At 32.2% G+C, this 13,589-nt stretch overlaps 1 protein-coding gene across 1 annotated transcript; it reads right to left on the bottom strand.

Annotated features, from left to right (window-relative positions):
- Window positions 1–1,350: 1,350 nt before the first annotated feature.
- On the bottom strand, window positions 1,351–2,930 carry LOC120198021. Its single transcript, XM_039199415.1, has 3 exons — window positions 2,746–2,930; window positions 2,343–2,657; window positions 1,351–2,171 (listed from the first exon to the last, which is right to left on the bottom strand). The coding sequence occupies exons 1-3, from the start codon at window positions 2,848–2,850 to the stop codon at window positions 1,425–1,427; spliced, it is 1,167 nt and encodes a 388-aa protein (XP_039055346.1). The 5' UTR covers window positions 2,851–2,930; the 3' UTR covers window positions 1,351–1,424.
- Between the last annotated feature and the right edge of the window lie 10,659 nt (window positions 2,931–13,589).

Here is a 13,589-nt window from a genome sequence, read left to right as displayed (position 1 = left end):
TGTTTTATTATTAAAAAAAAGAAGAAACAATTATTTTATATATTTTAATTAGATTTGAATAAAATACAATAATAATTAGACTATAGCCCACAACCCAGATTAAGGGAAAAGAGAAAAACCCTAGATCCAAGACCTAGTCAAAATGGGCCAATTCAAACTACCCTTATAAAACAGGATACCAAGTTAAAAACCATTCATTCTCTTCTCAGGTTTAATACTAATAAGGCGGCTCTAGAAGCTCCATCAATGAAGTGGCAAAACAAATGTCACTCCTCTTACAAAATCACAACGGTCTTATGAATGTTTGAACTAGGGACGTGAATGAGACAGGTTTTTACTTGCCCAACCAGAAATATTTTTGAAAATGAGTACACATACATTAATGATACAATTTTCGTATGAGATAAATATAAACAAATATTAATGTAGGTATAATCAATAAAATAAATAACAAATTTTAAAAAATTCAAATTTTAAGGTAAACTCGTATTCTTCAGGCAAAGGATAGATCCGCCATTGGATTCGTGAAGATTGAATTGCCGCTCTCGACTAACTCAGTTAAGTTGACGGTTTTATTAGTTTAATTGGTTAAATTATTGGCTATAACGATTACGTTAATTGGTTTAAAATATATAATTGAACCGACCAATTTATCCGACTCGATACATTTTTATAATATATTAAACACAACAAACATGCTGCATTTGGGTTGTCTGATAGTTTCATATTAGTAGGGTTGCCAAAGTTCAACTCGAATGAAGGGAACTGAACAAGGCCTACGGGTTCCGTTGGCTTCAGACAACCTAAAACATGCAAGCACCTTAACACTCATCTATACGGTTCACCAACTCACTGCAAATTCCTATCATATATTCTTAGTCATTCCTAAAGAGGACGACAAGTCTGCTACTTACAATGACGACCGATTCCCAATACTATCACTATTTCAGCGAGGGGAAAGATCTAGACAAACTTGAAATAACCCTAATCTGATCATAACAAATATGTAATCTAAGCATACGTTTTAATGAACAGAAGTCATTATTTTGAGAAAATCGAAAATAAAAGAACCACCGATACAAGTTAACTGGGGGAGGGAGCAGCAGCAGGAGAAGAATCTCAAAACAAAAACAGGATGAGATACATAAGCATGGTCTGCCAATGTTACAAGTTTACAAGAAAAAGAGATCCTAGCATTGCTGTTATTATAAAGGAGTTGAAACTAATGCAAATGAGTGGAAGTTCTTTCATCACTCATCTTTTTTTTTTTCCTGGTAAATTTTATTTACAAACCAGTCAAAGATTTGGTCGGCATAACCGTCATGCATATGTTACACTAATCAACTGAGGAATAGACAGGTAATGAAGTATAGAATTGATCAGTAAATTTCACCAGAAACAAAAGCATCTTACATGGTTTTCGACTACCATTTGACATCCAACGTCAAGGCTTCTTGAGGGACTAGAATAGATGGGAACTTTGTAAAAGAAATGTTTGACAATAAATTACTCCATGAGACAGTATCTACACTAACAAAAGATCGAACCTTCTTAATCGTAAGGGGCTTCAGTTTCTCTCCTTCAACTCTAGCCATTATATCAAACCATTGTCGCTCGACAGTAGGCTTCGTCCTCCATTCATCTAACATACCACGAACACTCTCATTCTTTCCGATGTTTTTTTCCAGCTCTAACTGGAAATGAGTAATAGGTGATGCCTTAGTTTTCACCTTAAGAGAACCGAAAAAACCCTTTTGATTATTTTTATCACCTAGAAATGTCCTAAGGACTTTTTGTAACCTGGTGATCCTTGAACTTATAGAATCTATAAGGAAAGGTTGTTTCGAGTAATCACGAGCGTCATAACACTTCTCAGGCAGCAGCTCAATAGTATCCTTGGATGGGAAATGAGCATCAATTCGGGCGTCAGGTTTCCGAGTTCGGTAGGCAACAAGAGATACCGACCCTAGAACACGAACGGGAAGTAATGGTCTACAAAACAAATGCCGGAAGGGCCAATATCCACTTTTCTTCTCCTTGACATCATTTCTATTCGCCGGCAAACCAAAATTAAGGGTATGGAAAAGAGAAATCTCGTGAGCTCCACTTAGTTGTAAAGTGATGCCTTCACCAACAAGGACTCGTTTCAGATCAGTATGTGAATTGTTCAGCTGATGACCAAATACCCAAGTTTCAGACTACTACTAATTGATGATTAAAATTTGTAAATGAAACAATAATTAAGCTAACGCTAAATCGTAAGCTATCCTAAACATTATCTAAGTAAAAAGTTAACCCTTATAATTAATGAGGATATCAAGAGGGGAAAAAAGGAAGCATACCGGGAAGAGGAGTGAAGATTGGTGACTGGGCGAGAGGAACAATTCGAAGGGACCTTCCACTGTAAAGGGATCTAGTACGGCTGAGGAGTTGATTTCGTTGACAAAATCGACGAAATCGTCGCTACTTCGGTTGGTGAGCTTGTTCAAGGAAGAAACTTCGTCGGGAAATTTGAAGAGCAAATGAGTTTTTCCAAATCGGATCCGAAACTCGTGTCTTTTGCCAGTCCCAAACCTAACCTTGCTCAATTCAAATTTTGTAAAATTAAGCCCTTCTTGCTCCCATTTCTGCTTCAAAGCAATCTTCCCAATTACATCCTGATCCCCAAAAAAATATTTAATGAGAATTATAAAACTTTTTTTTGAGGAGTGATAATTAGTATTAATTTGATTTTTTGTAGTCTACCTGTAGGATTTGGGGATAGTTTGATTGGGGAGGATTGAAAGCGAAGGATAAGATCTGAGAGAATAGGAAGAAAAGCAGAAACAGAAGGACACGGCGGCTTGTCATAGGTGGCGGATGCCGTTGGTGCTGCGTTAACGGAGTTTAGTTTAATGTGGACCGGATCGTAGACGATAAGATGAGTCACTGATTCCCTGGCTCGCTCAACTCGTTGGCTTTGAACTACGTTTTTGTATCATGTTTCTCGGGTGAAAAGATGAAATGACAATTTTGGGCTTGTGGCCCGAATCTCAGTACTAATTTGGCGTTGATTTCATGGTCACGTACTCGAGTTTAACGGGTGGTCGGAAATGGACAGTATTCCGTTTTTTTTAATAGATAAAATATATAAATAATTATTAAATTTTGTTAAAATAATCTTTTAGCATCAAAAATTATATTTAACGAAAATTTTGTGAAAATATTCGTTAAATATGATTCATAATTTAGTAAAAAAATTATTATATCTAATATTAAATAATTGAAAAAAATTAAATAGAGAGAAAATCAAAATGTAAATGTATATTTCTCCCCAATATAATCACGTCTCATGACGCCAATTTTTATAGAACGTCTAACACTGTAAATGCACATCTTCAGTGTGAAGCTCAACATAAAAGTTTCCAACAGCTTGATGAAGGTATTCATTCAATGAGTTTAGTTTTTATGTGATTAAGATTTGAAGTGAATGAATAATTTCTTTTTGTTATTATCTATTTTTTTAATAATGTGTTAAATGATGAAAGGTATAATGTCAAAAATAATCTCTAATATTTATTAAAATAATTATTTTAGTTTATATATATTTTTAGAGTATTTCTGTTCTAACGTTTTACGAGATCAAAAAAAACTCTATATAGTGAAAAACTATTGTAATCACCGATTTTATTCCGAAACAAATTAATTTAAAATGTGAGAAGTCATACCCTGCCACTCACACTGATCCCAGCCCATTCCCTGCCGGTTACTGTGTCACCAACTCAACGACAGCTCCTGCCACACGCCACCACTGAACCTATATACTTTCCCTGCAGAAAAGAGAGCAAGAAGAACACTTGGAGGGTTTTTTCATTTTTTTATCCTAATTTGTAATGGGTATATATAACCTGAAAAAAATCAAAGAATTGTAACTTCTTCTTCAGCAATCAAAAAACACAAAGAAAATTTCAACAAATTCCAAGCAGATTCAAAAACCAAAAGGAAAATATACAGGTATTTTTTTGGCTCCATTTTTTCACGTTTTTGGTTTTCACATGCATGAACATGTAAAGAAAAAAATTAAAAGAGAGTTGAGAGAGAGTGACTGGTTACCTTGTTTTGGGGCGCCGGTCAGTGGTCGTTGGTCACTAGAGATGGTGAGTAGCCACTGATTTACAGTGGTCGGATGGACGAGCGTAGCCCATGTTGGGCGTTCGGGTCTCAACCGAAGTGAGGTAAAGAAGAAGGGGAAGTCTTTGGTGTATTCGAGTTTCGTTTGGGGTTCCCTCGGTCTTCGATCGGAGTGAAAGAGAGGTCACCATTGTTTGGTGGCCGGTGCCGGCGAGTGGCTTTGTGGATTGGTAAGCGATGGCCTTCTCGGCCATGGAGAAAGAAAAGAAAATGAGAGAGGGGGAGGGATTTTTGTTTTCACGTGCTATTGGAAAGAATAAGAAAGGTGTTTCATTTTAAGTTTTGGGTAAATCATGCAGTAAGTCCTCCAGTACCAGTGCATGTATTGCTTTGACACTAAAATTTAGGAGTTAATCACGCTTCAACCCCTATACTTCTACCTTGTATTTACATCTTGGTCATCATGTTTTTCTGCTTTTATTTGTTGTGATTTTACCCCTGTTTTGTTTTATTTTAATTTGATCACTATTCTACTATGTTATTTATTTTAGGTTAACTACTAACTTTCATTTTATTGCATATTAATTCTAACATTTTACTTTTATTGCTATTTTATTTTTATATTTAATTTTATGAATATTTAAATTTCTGTATTTTATTTTAGTCCTTCCATTTTATTTACTTTAATTTTTTGAGCTTTTATTTTTGTCCCTTATTTTTTAACAATTTAATTTTAATCCATTAATTATTGCACTTTTGTTTCTATTTATCTTGTTTTAGTCCTATATATATATATATATATATATATATGTATGTTCTATATTTTTATTATATTGAATGCCTTATTTTTCTATCTTGCATTGTGGTCCTTATGTTATTTATGATTTCATTTATAATTGTGTTTCATTTAAACACTTATATTTGTGATACTTATTTTTGGCCTTTGCTTTTTATTATATATTGTCTGCTTTTTATTGTATATATATTTTTGCCATTAAAGTCCAAACATTTATCATCTGGCATGATTAACTAAATTTATCAAAATATTTGTTCACTTTGTCTAATATATTTAAGCTCTAAAATATGTTTATATATGCCTACTTTAGTTATGTTCGTAGTAGATATATTGTAATATTACAATTAATTTTTTAATAATTAGTTTTCCTTCTTTTCCATGTCAATTTGTTCGTGCATATAGATCTAGACATTTCGATATATATATATATATATATATATATATATATATATATATATATATATATATATATATACATACGGAAACCTATGTTCTACGGAATATATGGACATAATTACCTATGTCTTTCGGGATATATGGACAGTATACATGTGTTCTAAAGAACATATGAACAGTTTACTTAAGTTCTTCATGACCAATGGACAGTTTCCGAGGTTCTTTATGCCTCTGGATAGTGGTGCAAAATCTCAATGTACTCGAATAACATAAGTTCTCAGTAATGTACATAGGCCTATAAAAGGTTATCAAAGGTAATTGCATAATTATATGATGTTATCTGTGTTTCTTTGTGATATGATAAATGTATTATATATTATACATAAATGATAAATACAAGATCATATGATAAATAGAGATTATGATAATGATGGTTTAGATGTATTTTGTTATATGGAATGTTTATGGTTTTATTATATGTTTTATATGCCTCACTAAGTCAACGACTTAGCGTGTGATTGTTTCACGTATAGGTTCCGAGAAGAAGAATGATAAAAATTAAGCAAAACATGTCAGTTTCTTATTTCCAAAGATTAGATATGAAAAGAAGTTAATAGTATGTATTTTGTAATACTAATAGTGGTTGGCATGTAAACAAAGATTTGAATCCGATATTTTTTAATTGGTTTTGTAAAATCATATCATTGAATTTTATAATGTTTTAAATTTGTATATGTAAATAGAATTTTTATATGGATGAAACCTTGGATTTTTTTGAATTTACACATATTTTACCGAAGTACTATAGCAGTACTGAAGCAGGGTATCAATTCCCTGTAGCAGGGGAATCAGTTTCCCTATTATAATCTGGAAAATTTAACATTCGGGGTACTATAGTAGGGTATTGTTCACGGTACTATTCACTACTGTTCATACGGTATTATTCACTGTTTATACCATATTTTATTGTTCATAAAATATATATTTTCTTAAATTGGTTATAACAAACATAATTCAACAATATAATATCGTATTTTCTTAAAAAAAAGTTTAAATGTCTTGATATTTTGTAAGAAAAAGGTTTTGAAAAGTTAATGTGACGTCTTAGACTCGTATTCGGGTCGAATACGGGTTAGAATGTTATATTTAATGGTATCAGAGCTACGATTTAGTCGATTATAGACTAAAAATAAAGTCAAAAGTGTTGTAAAAAGTATACATGCCAGCATAAAGTGAAATTTTTTTGATCTAATAGTGTAAGGAGTGTATTGTCTTGCTAATAGAATTAAAATACAATTTTATATTAGATGTATGATCATAAGAGTTTTCAAAGTGAAGCATAAGGCAATAGACTGAAGGTAATAGCATTCACCTGTCCTGGTCAGGCATGGAGAAGAGCGAAAAATATCAGGGCGCGCCTGTACAAGATTAGAGAATGTTGAATGATATTATGATGTGTTTTTAATTTTATACTTCTATAATTCATAGAATGAATGTATCGAAAAGAGTTGAGAACACCCGAGTTCAAGGGTGAATTTGAGAAATGTTCCATTGTTACGGATATTTGATTAAATAATAGGAAGATAATGTTAGAAAGTTTTCATTTCTCCAAAGTGGAGAAGTTAAATTGAGTAATTTCGTTACTACGTGGGTAAGTTAGAAGTATGGTGAACAAATGTCACCATAAGAATATTAAAAGATCAAGTGATGTGGTTATCATTTGTAGAAGAGTTCAAGAATAAGTACATGGATGATCATTTTATAAAACAAATGAAGCTTGAATATATGAGCTTGAAGCAAGAAAATTACACATGCATATGTATGAGTATAAGTTTAATAAGTTAAGAAGATGTATTGCTGAGTTGATTTTGATTAAGAATGATAAGAAAGATACATGTGATTGGTTGTTTAGGGATTGTGCCTTAAATTAAAAAGAATGTTAATGGTTTTGAGTTTGTTCTCATTTGAAGAAATGATTAATCGCATTAAAGCTCTAGTAAGAGCTCAAAATAAAAGGATTGGAGAACAAAAATCAAAGATGATTAAGAGAATTAGTGCTTCATAAAGTTAAGCACCATCAAAGAAAAGTAGAAATTATGGTTTTCAATTTTAAACCATATATGAATTAGTTGTATTTTCCGCCACAGAATAAAGCCAATTAGTTCAGATGGATTGAAAATTACAGTATTAAAGGAACTTTATTGTTATGAAATAGAATAGTTTCTTTACAACATGGATAAGATAAAGTGGAAGAGATGGATGTTAATTGGAAGAAATAAGTCGAATAATAAGGTAGTGTGATAGTGAATGTATTAAAGTTAAATGATTTGTATGTTTGACAGAAACTAAGTGTAACACTCCCAACCCGTATCCGACCCGGATACGAGTCCGAAGTGTCACATTGACTTTTCAAACATTTATTCGTATAAAATAGTGAGTAATTTTAAAACTTTGATAACAGTTAACTCATTCAAAACGTTTACAAAATATATTAGAGTTCATACAATTTATATCTTTAGACTACATGCCAACTACACTCTATAACCAGTACATATATTTTATGATCTGACATTTGGTAAGGAGAACTGACATGTTTTGTTCCGCATTACTCTTTACTCTTCTCGAAACCTACGTGAAACAATCACATGCTAAGTCGAAGACTTAGTGAGGCATAAAAACTTATAATGCACTTTATATCATATATCAATACATGCATGTTCTTTCTATCATGTTATACCAAATTACATGCTTTCTTCGTATCATATAAAATCATATCAGATTAATTACAGTAAATACATACATACACATAACTCATCATTAACAGTTTATCATGTAATCACATACTTTTATGCTTAACCTTTTTAATCAAACACTATACACACACAACATCATATCATTTCTATAACATTTATCATACCACTAACATATATTTGTTCATATCTTTGGATTAGCCCATGTACATATGTGAGAACTATAGATATGTGAGTTTATGGAGGTTGTGCACTAATGCTGTCACCACAGCTCATATAAATGCACCGAAGTGCCACATAGAATTGCACCGTAGTGCCGCGTAGAATTGCACCGTAGTGCCATATAATAATGTCCATAAGGACCACATATCATTCCTTAAGAATCATATACATATACTAGGGATCAAGTATGCGTCTCACCAGACTTCACACATGTTCCAAAGAATACATATATGTCCCAAAGGACCACAATGTACCGAAGGACCACATATCATTCCTTAAGAATCATATACATATGCTAGGGATCAAGTATGTGTCTCACCAGACTTCACACATGTTCCAAAGAATACATATATGTCCCGAAGGACCACAATGTCCCGAAGGACCACATATCATTCCTTAAGAATCATATACATATGCTAGGGATCAAGTATGTGTCTCACCAGACTTCACACATGTTCCAAAGAATACATATATGTCCCAAAGGACCACAATGTCCCGAAGGACCACATATCATTCCTTAAGAATCATATACATATGCTAGGGATCAAGTATGTGTCTCACTAGACTTCACACATGTTCCAAAGAATACATATATGTCCCGAAGGACCACAATGTCCCGAAGGACCACATATCATTCCTTAAGAATCATATACATATGCTAGGGATCAAGTATGTGTCTCACCAGACTTCACACATGTTCCAAAGAATACATATATGTCCCGAAGGACCACAATGTCCCGAAGGACCACATAGACCCTCGACTCTTGGCATGCCAACTATACCCCTAGCTCTCATGACACATAACATGGGCATTGTCATTTAACAGTTCATATTACTTGTCATTTCTCTTCTGTCACATACCATATGTATGTGTAATCATGTATTCCATATCATATCACATGTTCATATAAGCTCATAGCTTCTTTCACATATACATGTAATCACTTAGTCTATTTTCATGTAATTCTTTTCACTTCTCATATGATTTTATATTCATATCTCACATATTTCATATAGTCACTTGGCTTATTTCATTTCACATTGGGCATGTCTCATAGCATATATCACACATGCATATAATCATGTAACATATATAATCACCTATATCCATTTCATGTATCCATGCACATACCAAAATCATAAATCAAATAACATTGTATTATTACATACTTTGTTCCATAGCCATATATTTACATATCTTATACTTACCTAGTTTACTCTATTTCACACATAGTCACATAATCACGTAATATACTTACGCATAGATCATTTTCATATCTAAATCATATAACACCCAATTCTTCCTCATAAAGTTATATATTATATTCATATAATATCATATTATCCTAAAGTAAATACTTATCTTATGGTTTGGTATCATCATTTATACTCAATTCCCTTCACTAATATATTATTCTCATATTACTCTCTAGTCTAATCTTATTTAACTCATCACCTTTCTCATGTAATCAAATAAATATATTATATAAATTCTTATAATTGATCACTTATACTATTAACATATATGGCCACTTATTATATAACCTATTTCATATTCCCATGCAATCATATAGACCATTCATATTAATTCCTATACTTATCACAATACATGTATTCACACAATCATTTAACACATATTGTAATATATATCACATATACCCAAATCAAACATATGCCTATGATCATAAATTAATGCATTATAATATAGGAAATAGACTCGTCGCAAGTCTTATTTCCATTAAACATCATAAACTAACTTGTATGCACTCACCTGGCCTCATTAGTCCATTCCAATCTCTTATCTTCCCTTTTTATCGATCTTACTTGTCAATGATTCCGGAACTCGTTTAGGCTCTGAATCTACATAATAATTCATTGATACTTATCAGTATACTAATTAGTATATTCTAAACTATCATTTCTTAGGCTAAAAGAAAAGCCATTTTCATCTTTTAATGGAGGCATGCATCGATGCACTCCTGATGCATCGATGCACTGAGGGCATTCGATGTTCATTTTATTAGAAATGCATCGATGCACTCCTTATGCATCGATGCACTGACGACATTCGATGTTTGTATTTAAATTAATGCATCGATGCACTTCATATGCATCGATGCACATTCAACAAATTTCTGGGATTTATCATTGATGCATCGGTGCATATTGAATGTGCATCGATGCACATTGCCCAGAAATGGCATTTAAGCACGAAAATCTCTTCTTACTCTACTTGACACTTTATATTTCCCCTCTTTTAATATCCCTAACTTGCATACTCTTACTTAAACTAATTATTATCCATTAAATACTTCTAAAACTTAGAAATCTAATTCTCCATGTAGAATTTAAGAATCTAACCCAAATTCCAACATGTTCTAATTTGAATTCTAACACCTCATACTTCTTAGTTAGCTTTATGACAAGTCAAATCCCACTTTCAATTCTTATTATGAACTCTACTTCAAGATTTCACTTTTCTACTTCCTTTCTTTAATTCTTCCTATACTCCTCATCTTATGGTTTTAAGATAATCTAAGCTTTCCTTAAGCTTAGTTATTATCTAAGGATCAATAAGCAACCTTAAATTCATCAAGAATTTGATTCACAAGAAAACTCACCTTTAGCTTGGCTTCACGGGGGAGAAGAAGAAGAAGATGAGAGAAATGTCTAGAACTCTAATTTTTCTCCCAAATGCCATCCACGTGGGTTATAAGATCACCCCAAATAATATTAAATTCATTTACTTGATAAAAGACTAGTTTGCCCTCTTAACTTTTCCTTATATGCTAAATTATCCTTCTCCAAATATTTTAATCCAGTTCATTAACTTTCAATTTATCTAATTTGGTCACTGAAATTAAAATCTCACAATTTGATCACTAACCCGGTATGAGGGATGTTACAAATCTCCCCCTCTTAAGAAAATTCGTCCTCGAATTTTCACTGCACATCTTAATAAGAACATATCTTCTAATGTTCTTATATTGTTTCCCTGACTTATTCTTTCTTGTCATCACCAGAAACTTACTTTTCAATCCTTTAGTTTTCCAACTATCTTTTTCGTTTATACATTCATCTTCTGTTGCTTATCATATAAACAATAACTAGTAATACCAATCCATTGTTGTCTTTTCTCTCATTCGATTATGCATTTTTCCTTTGACCTTTCTAAAATTCCATATAATGTCACTCATCACGTTGACAGTAACATCCATCTCATCACTCTATATCATAAATCCATCTATTTCTTCATAACTCTCTAATTACCTTATAACCATACCAACTTGTATTTCGTCATCATTTGACCAAAACACAACTTTAAATCTTCTTCAATTGTGATTAAACATATACTTTAAGGAGTCAAACAATATTTTCACATCACCTTGCACACTTTTCGTGTTTCTATATCGCACTTATCATTTACACTTCCATACAAATCCTCACTTCATTCACTATATCACGTTTATGTAATCAAAATATACAACTATATCTAATAAAATTTCATCACAAAATCTTGTTAGTCAACGCTAACTCTTTCATTCTAAAGTATAAATCCTTATCATATCCACACTCTTTCTTACACACAATACTATCCCTTTGTTTCAAATTCATAACTCTGATTCCATTCATGTAATGTTACTTATCCTGTAGACAGTAACATCAATTCTTATCACTAAAAATCAAAAAAATCAATCAATTCATTTCTTTCCTCATTTTCTAATTAATTCACCACAATCCAAACTTTTACTCATTCTTTCATCCTTGTCGGTATTACGATACACATAATCTCTTCATATAACCTTACATACTTTTCTTACTTCTAATCAAACTTATAATTTGCACTTCCTTATAACCCTTTATCATATTTACTCATTTAAACACCATCTTTTCATTTCTTTATCCATTTATCCTTTTATTATCAAAATCTTCTTATATACAAATCATATCTTTCCTTCCATGTTCACATACTCTTGTCTTATCACTTAATTTTTATCTCTGTGTAACCATCTTCATTGCATCCTCATAACTTTGATATCCCTATTTCTTCTACCGATCTTTATTCTTTATCATCTCTTGTATTTGTATTTTTCTTCTTTAAAGCCACTTTTAAAACATACCAATGCTTATCTCTTTGCCTAAATCATATCGGTATGATCAAGATACATAACCACATCCAGATTCATATCATATTTGATTAAATCCACTTTATATTTCCTCCAATCTTATAACTCTAGCACTTTTACTCTGACAGCTAGATAATAACTTTTGTTCAATCTAGGGCACAAGCCCTATTATACCAATCATATACATCCTTTCCAATCTAAATTATCTCAAAATTCGCTTACTCAACTTATCAATTTCACTTCTATTCTCATACATCCTGAAATTTCTTTTGCTCAAACTCAACATTCTGACTTCCTGTGTCCTATAATCTGATCATCGATATACACATTCTCAAACTCTTCTTATCAATCCTTAGCTTTACTTAAATATACAAATTCTTACTTTCTTTTCCTTTACTATACCACATTACTATAATCCAAATATGCAACTGTATCCAGATCCATTACATATTTGGTTATCATATCCTGACAATATCTTATAATCTTATAATTCCAGTATATTTTTATCACATACTCTAGTTAGCCAATGCTAACTCTTTCTATCTTAACTGCAAACCCTTATCATAAACATACTCTTGTTTATGCGTAATACTATCACTTCGTTTCAAACTCATAAGCTTTGACTTTATACATCTTATACACTTGTCACTGATGCACTTATCATTGAGTTCTTCTATACGTACTCACCACGTCATTAAATCTTTTTAACATTCTTATGGTGACACCTGTTCACCATATTCTATCTTATCCACATAATAACAAAACTACTCTATATCGTGTTTCCGATTCAAAACAATGAAAACTTTCTATCATTATTCAGATATGATTTCAACTTTCTGAAATCAACTTTTGATCTTACTAGGCATTTCCTGAGGTGTCCGCTCTTCATCCTGCCTAGCCAGGGCAGGTGAATAGCTATCACAATCAGGAATATCACCTTTCACTTACTTCGAAATTATCACGATCGGATTTCTACTGTATTAAACTATTCTTATTCTATAAGCAAGACAACATATTCCTTACACTATCAGATCAGAAATTTTTCAATCTATGTTGGCATGTACACCTTTTATGACACTTTGGACTTCGGTTTATGCCGAAAATCGGCTAAACCTTAGCTATGATACCATTAAATGTAACACCCCCAACCCGGATACGAGTCCGAAGTGTCACATTGACTTTTCAAAC

Source organism: Hibiscus syriacus, unplaced genomic scaffold (assembly GCF_006381635.1).
Source record: "Hibiscus syriacus cultivar Baekdansim isolate YM2019G1 unplaced genomic scaffold, ASM638163v2 tig00117056_pilon, whole genome shotgun sequence".
Lineage (NCBI taxonomy): Eukaryota > Viridiplantae > Streptophyta > Magnoliopsida > Malvales > Malvaceae > Hibiscus > Hibiscus syriacus.
The sequence above is the reverse complement of the archived record's forward strand: the minus strand, read 5'-3'. Positions and strand labels throughout refer to the sequence as shown.

What these genes read in the sequence shown, in the direction of transcription:
- LOC120198021 (XM_039199415.1), bottom strand. Translation starts at nt 2,850, where the DNA reads ATGACAAGCCGCCGTGTCCTTCTGTTTCTGCTTTTCTTCCTATTCTCT. An exon ending in ACTATCCCCAAATCCTACAG is followed by an intron (nt 2,658 to 2,745) that starts GTAGACTACAAA and finishes TTTGGGGATCAG; the next exon opens with GATGTAATTGGGAAGATTGC. An exon ending in AATCTTCACTCCTCTTCCCG is followed by an intron (nt 2,172 to 2,342) that starts GTATGCTTCCTT and finishes TTTGGTCATCAG; the next exon opens with CTGAACAATTCACATACTGA.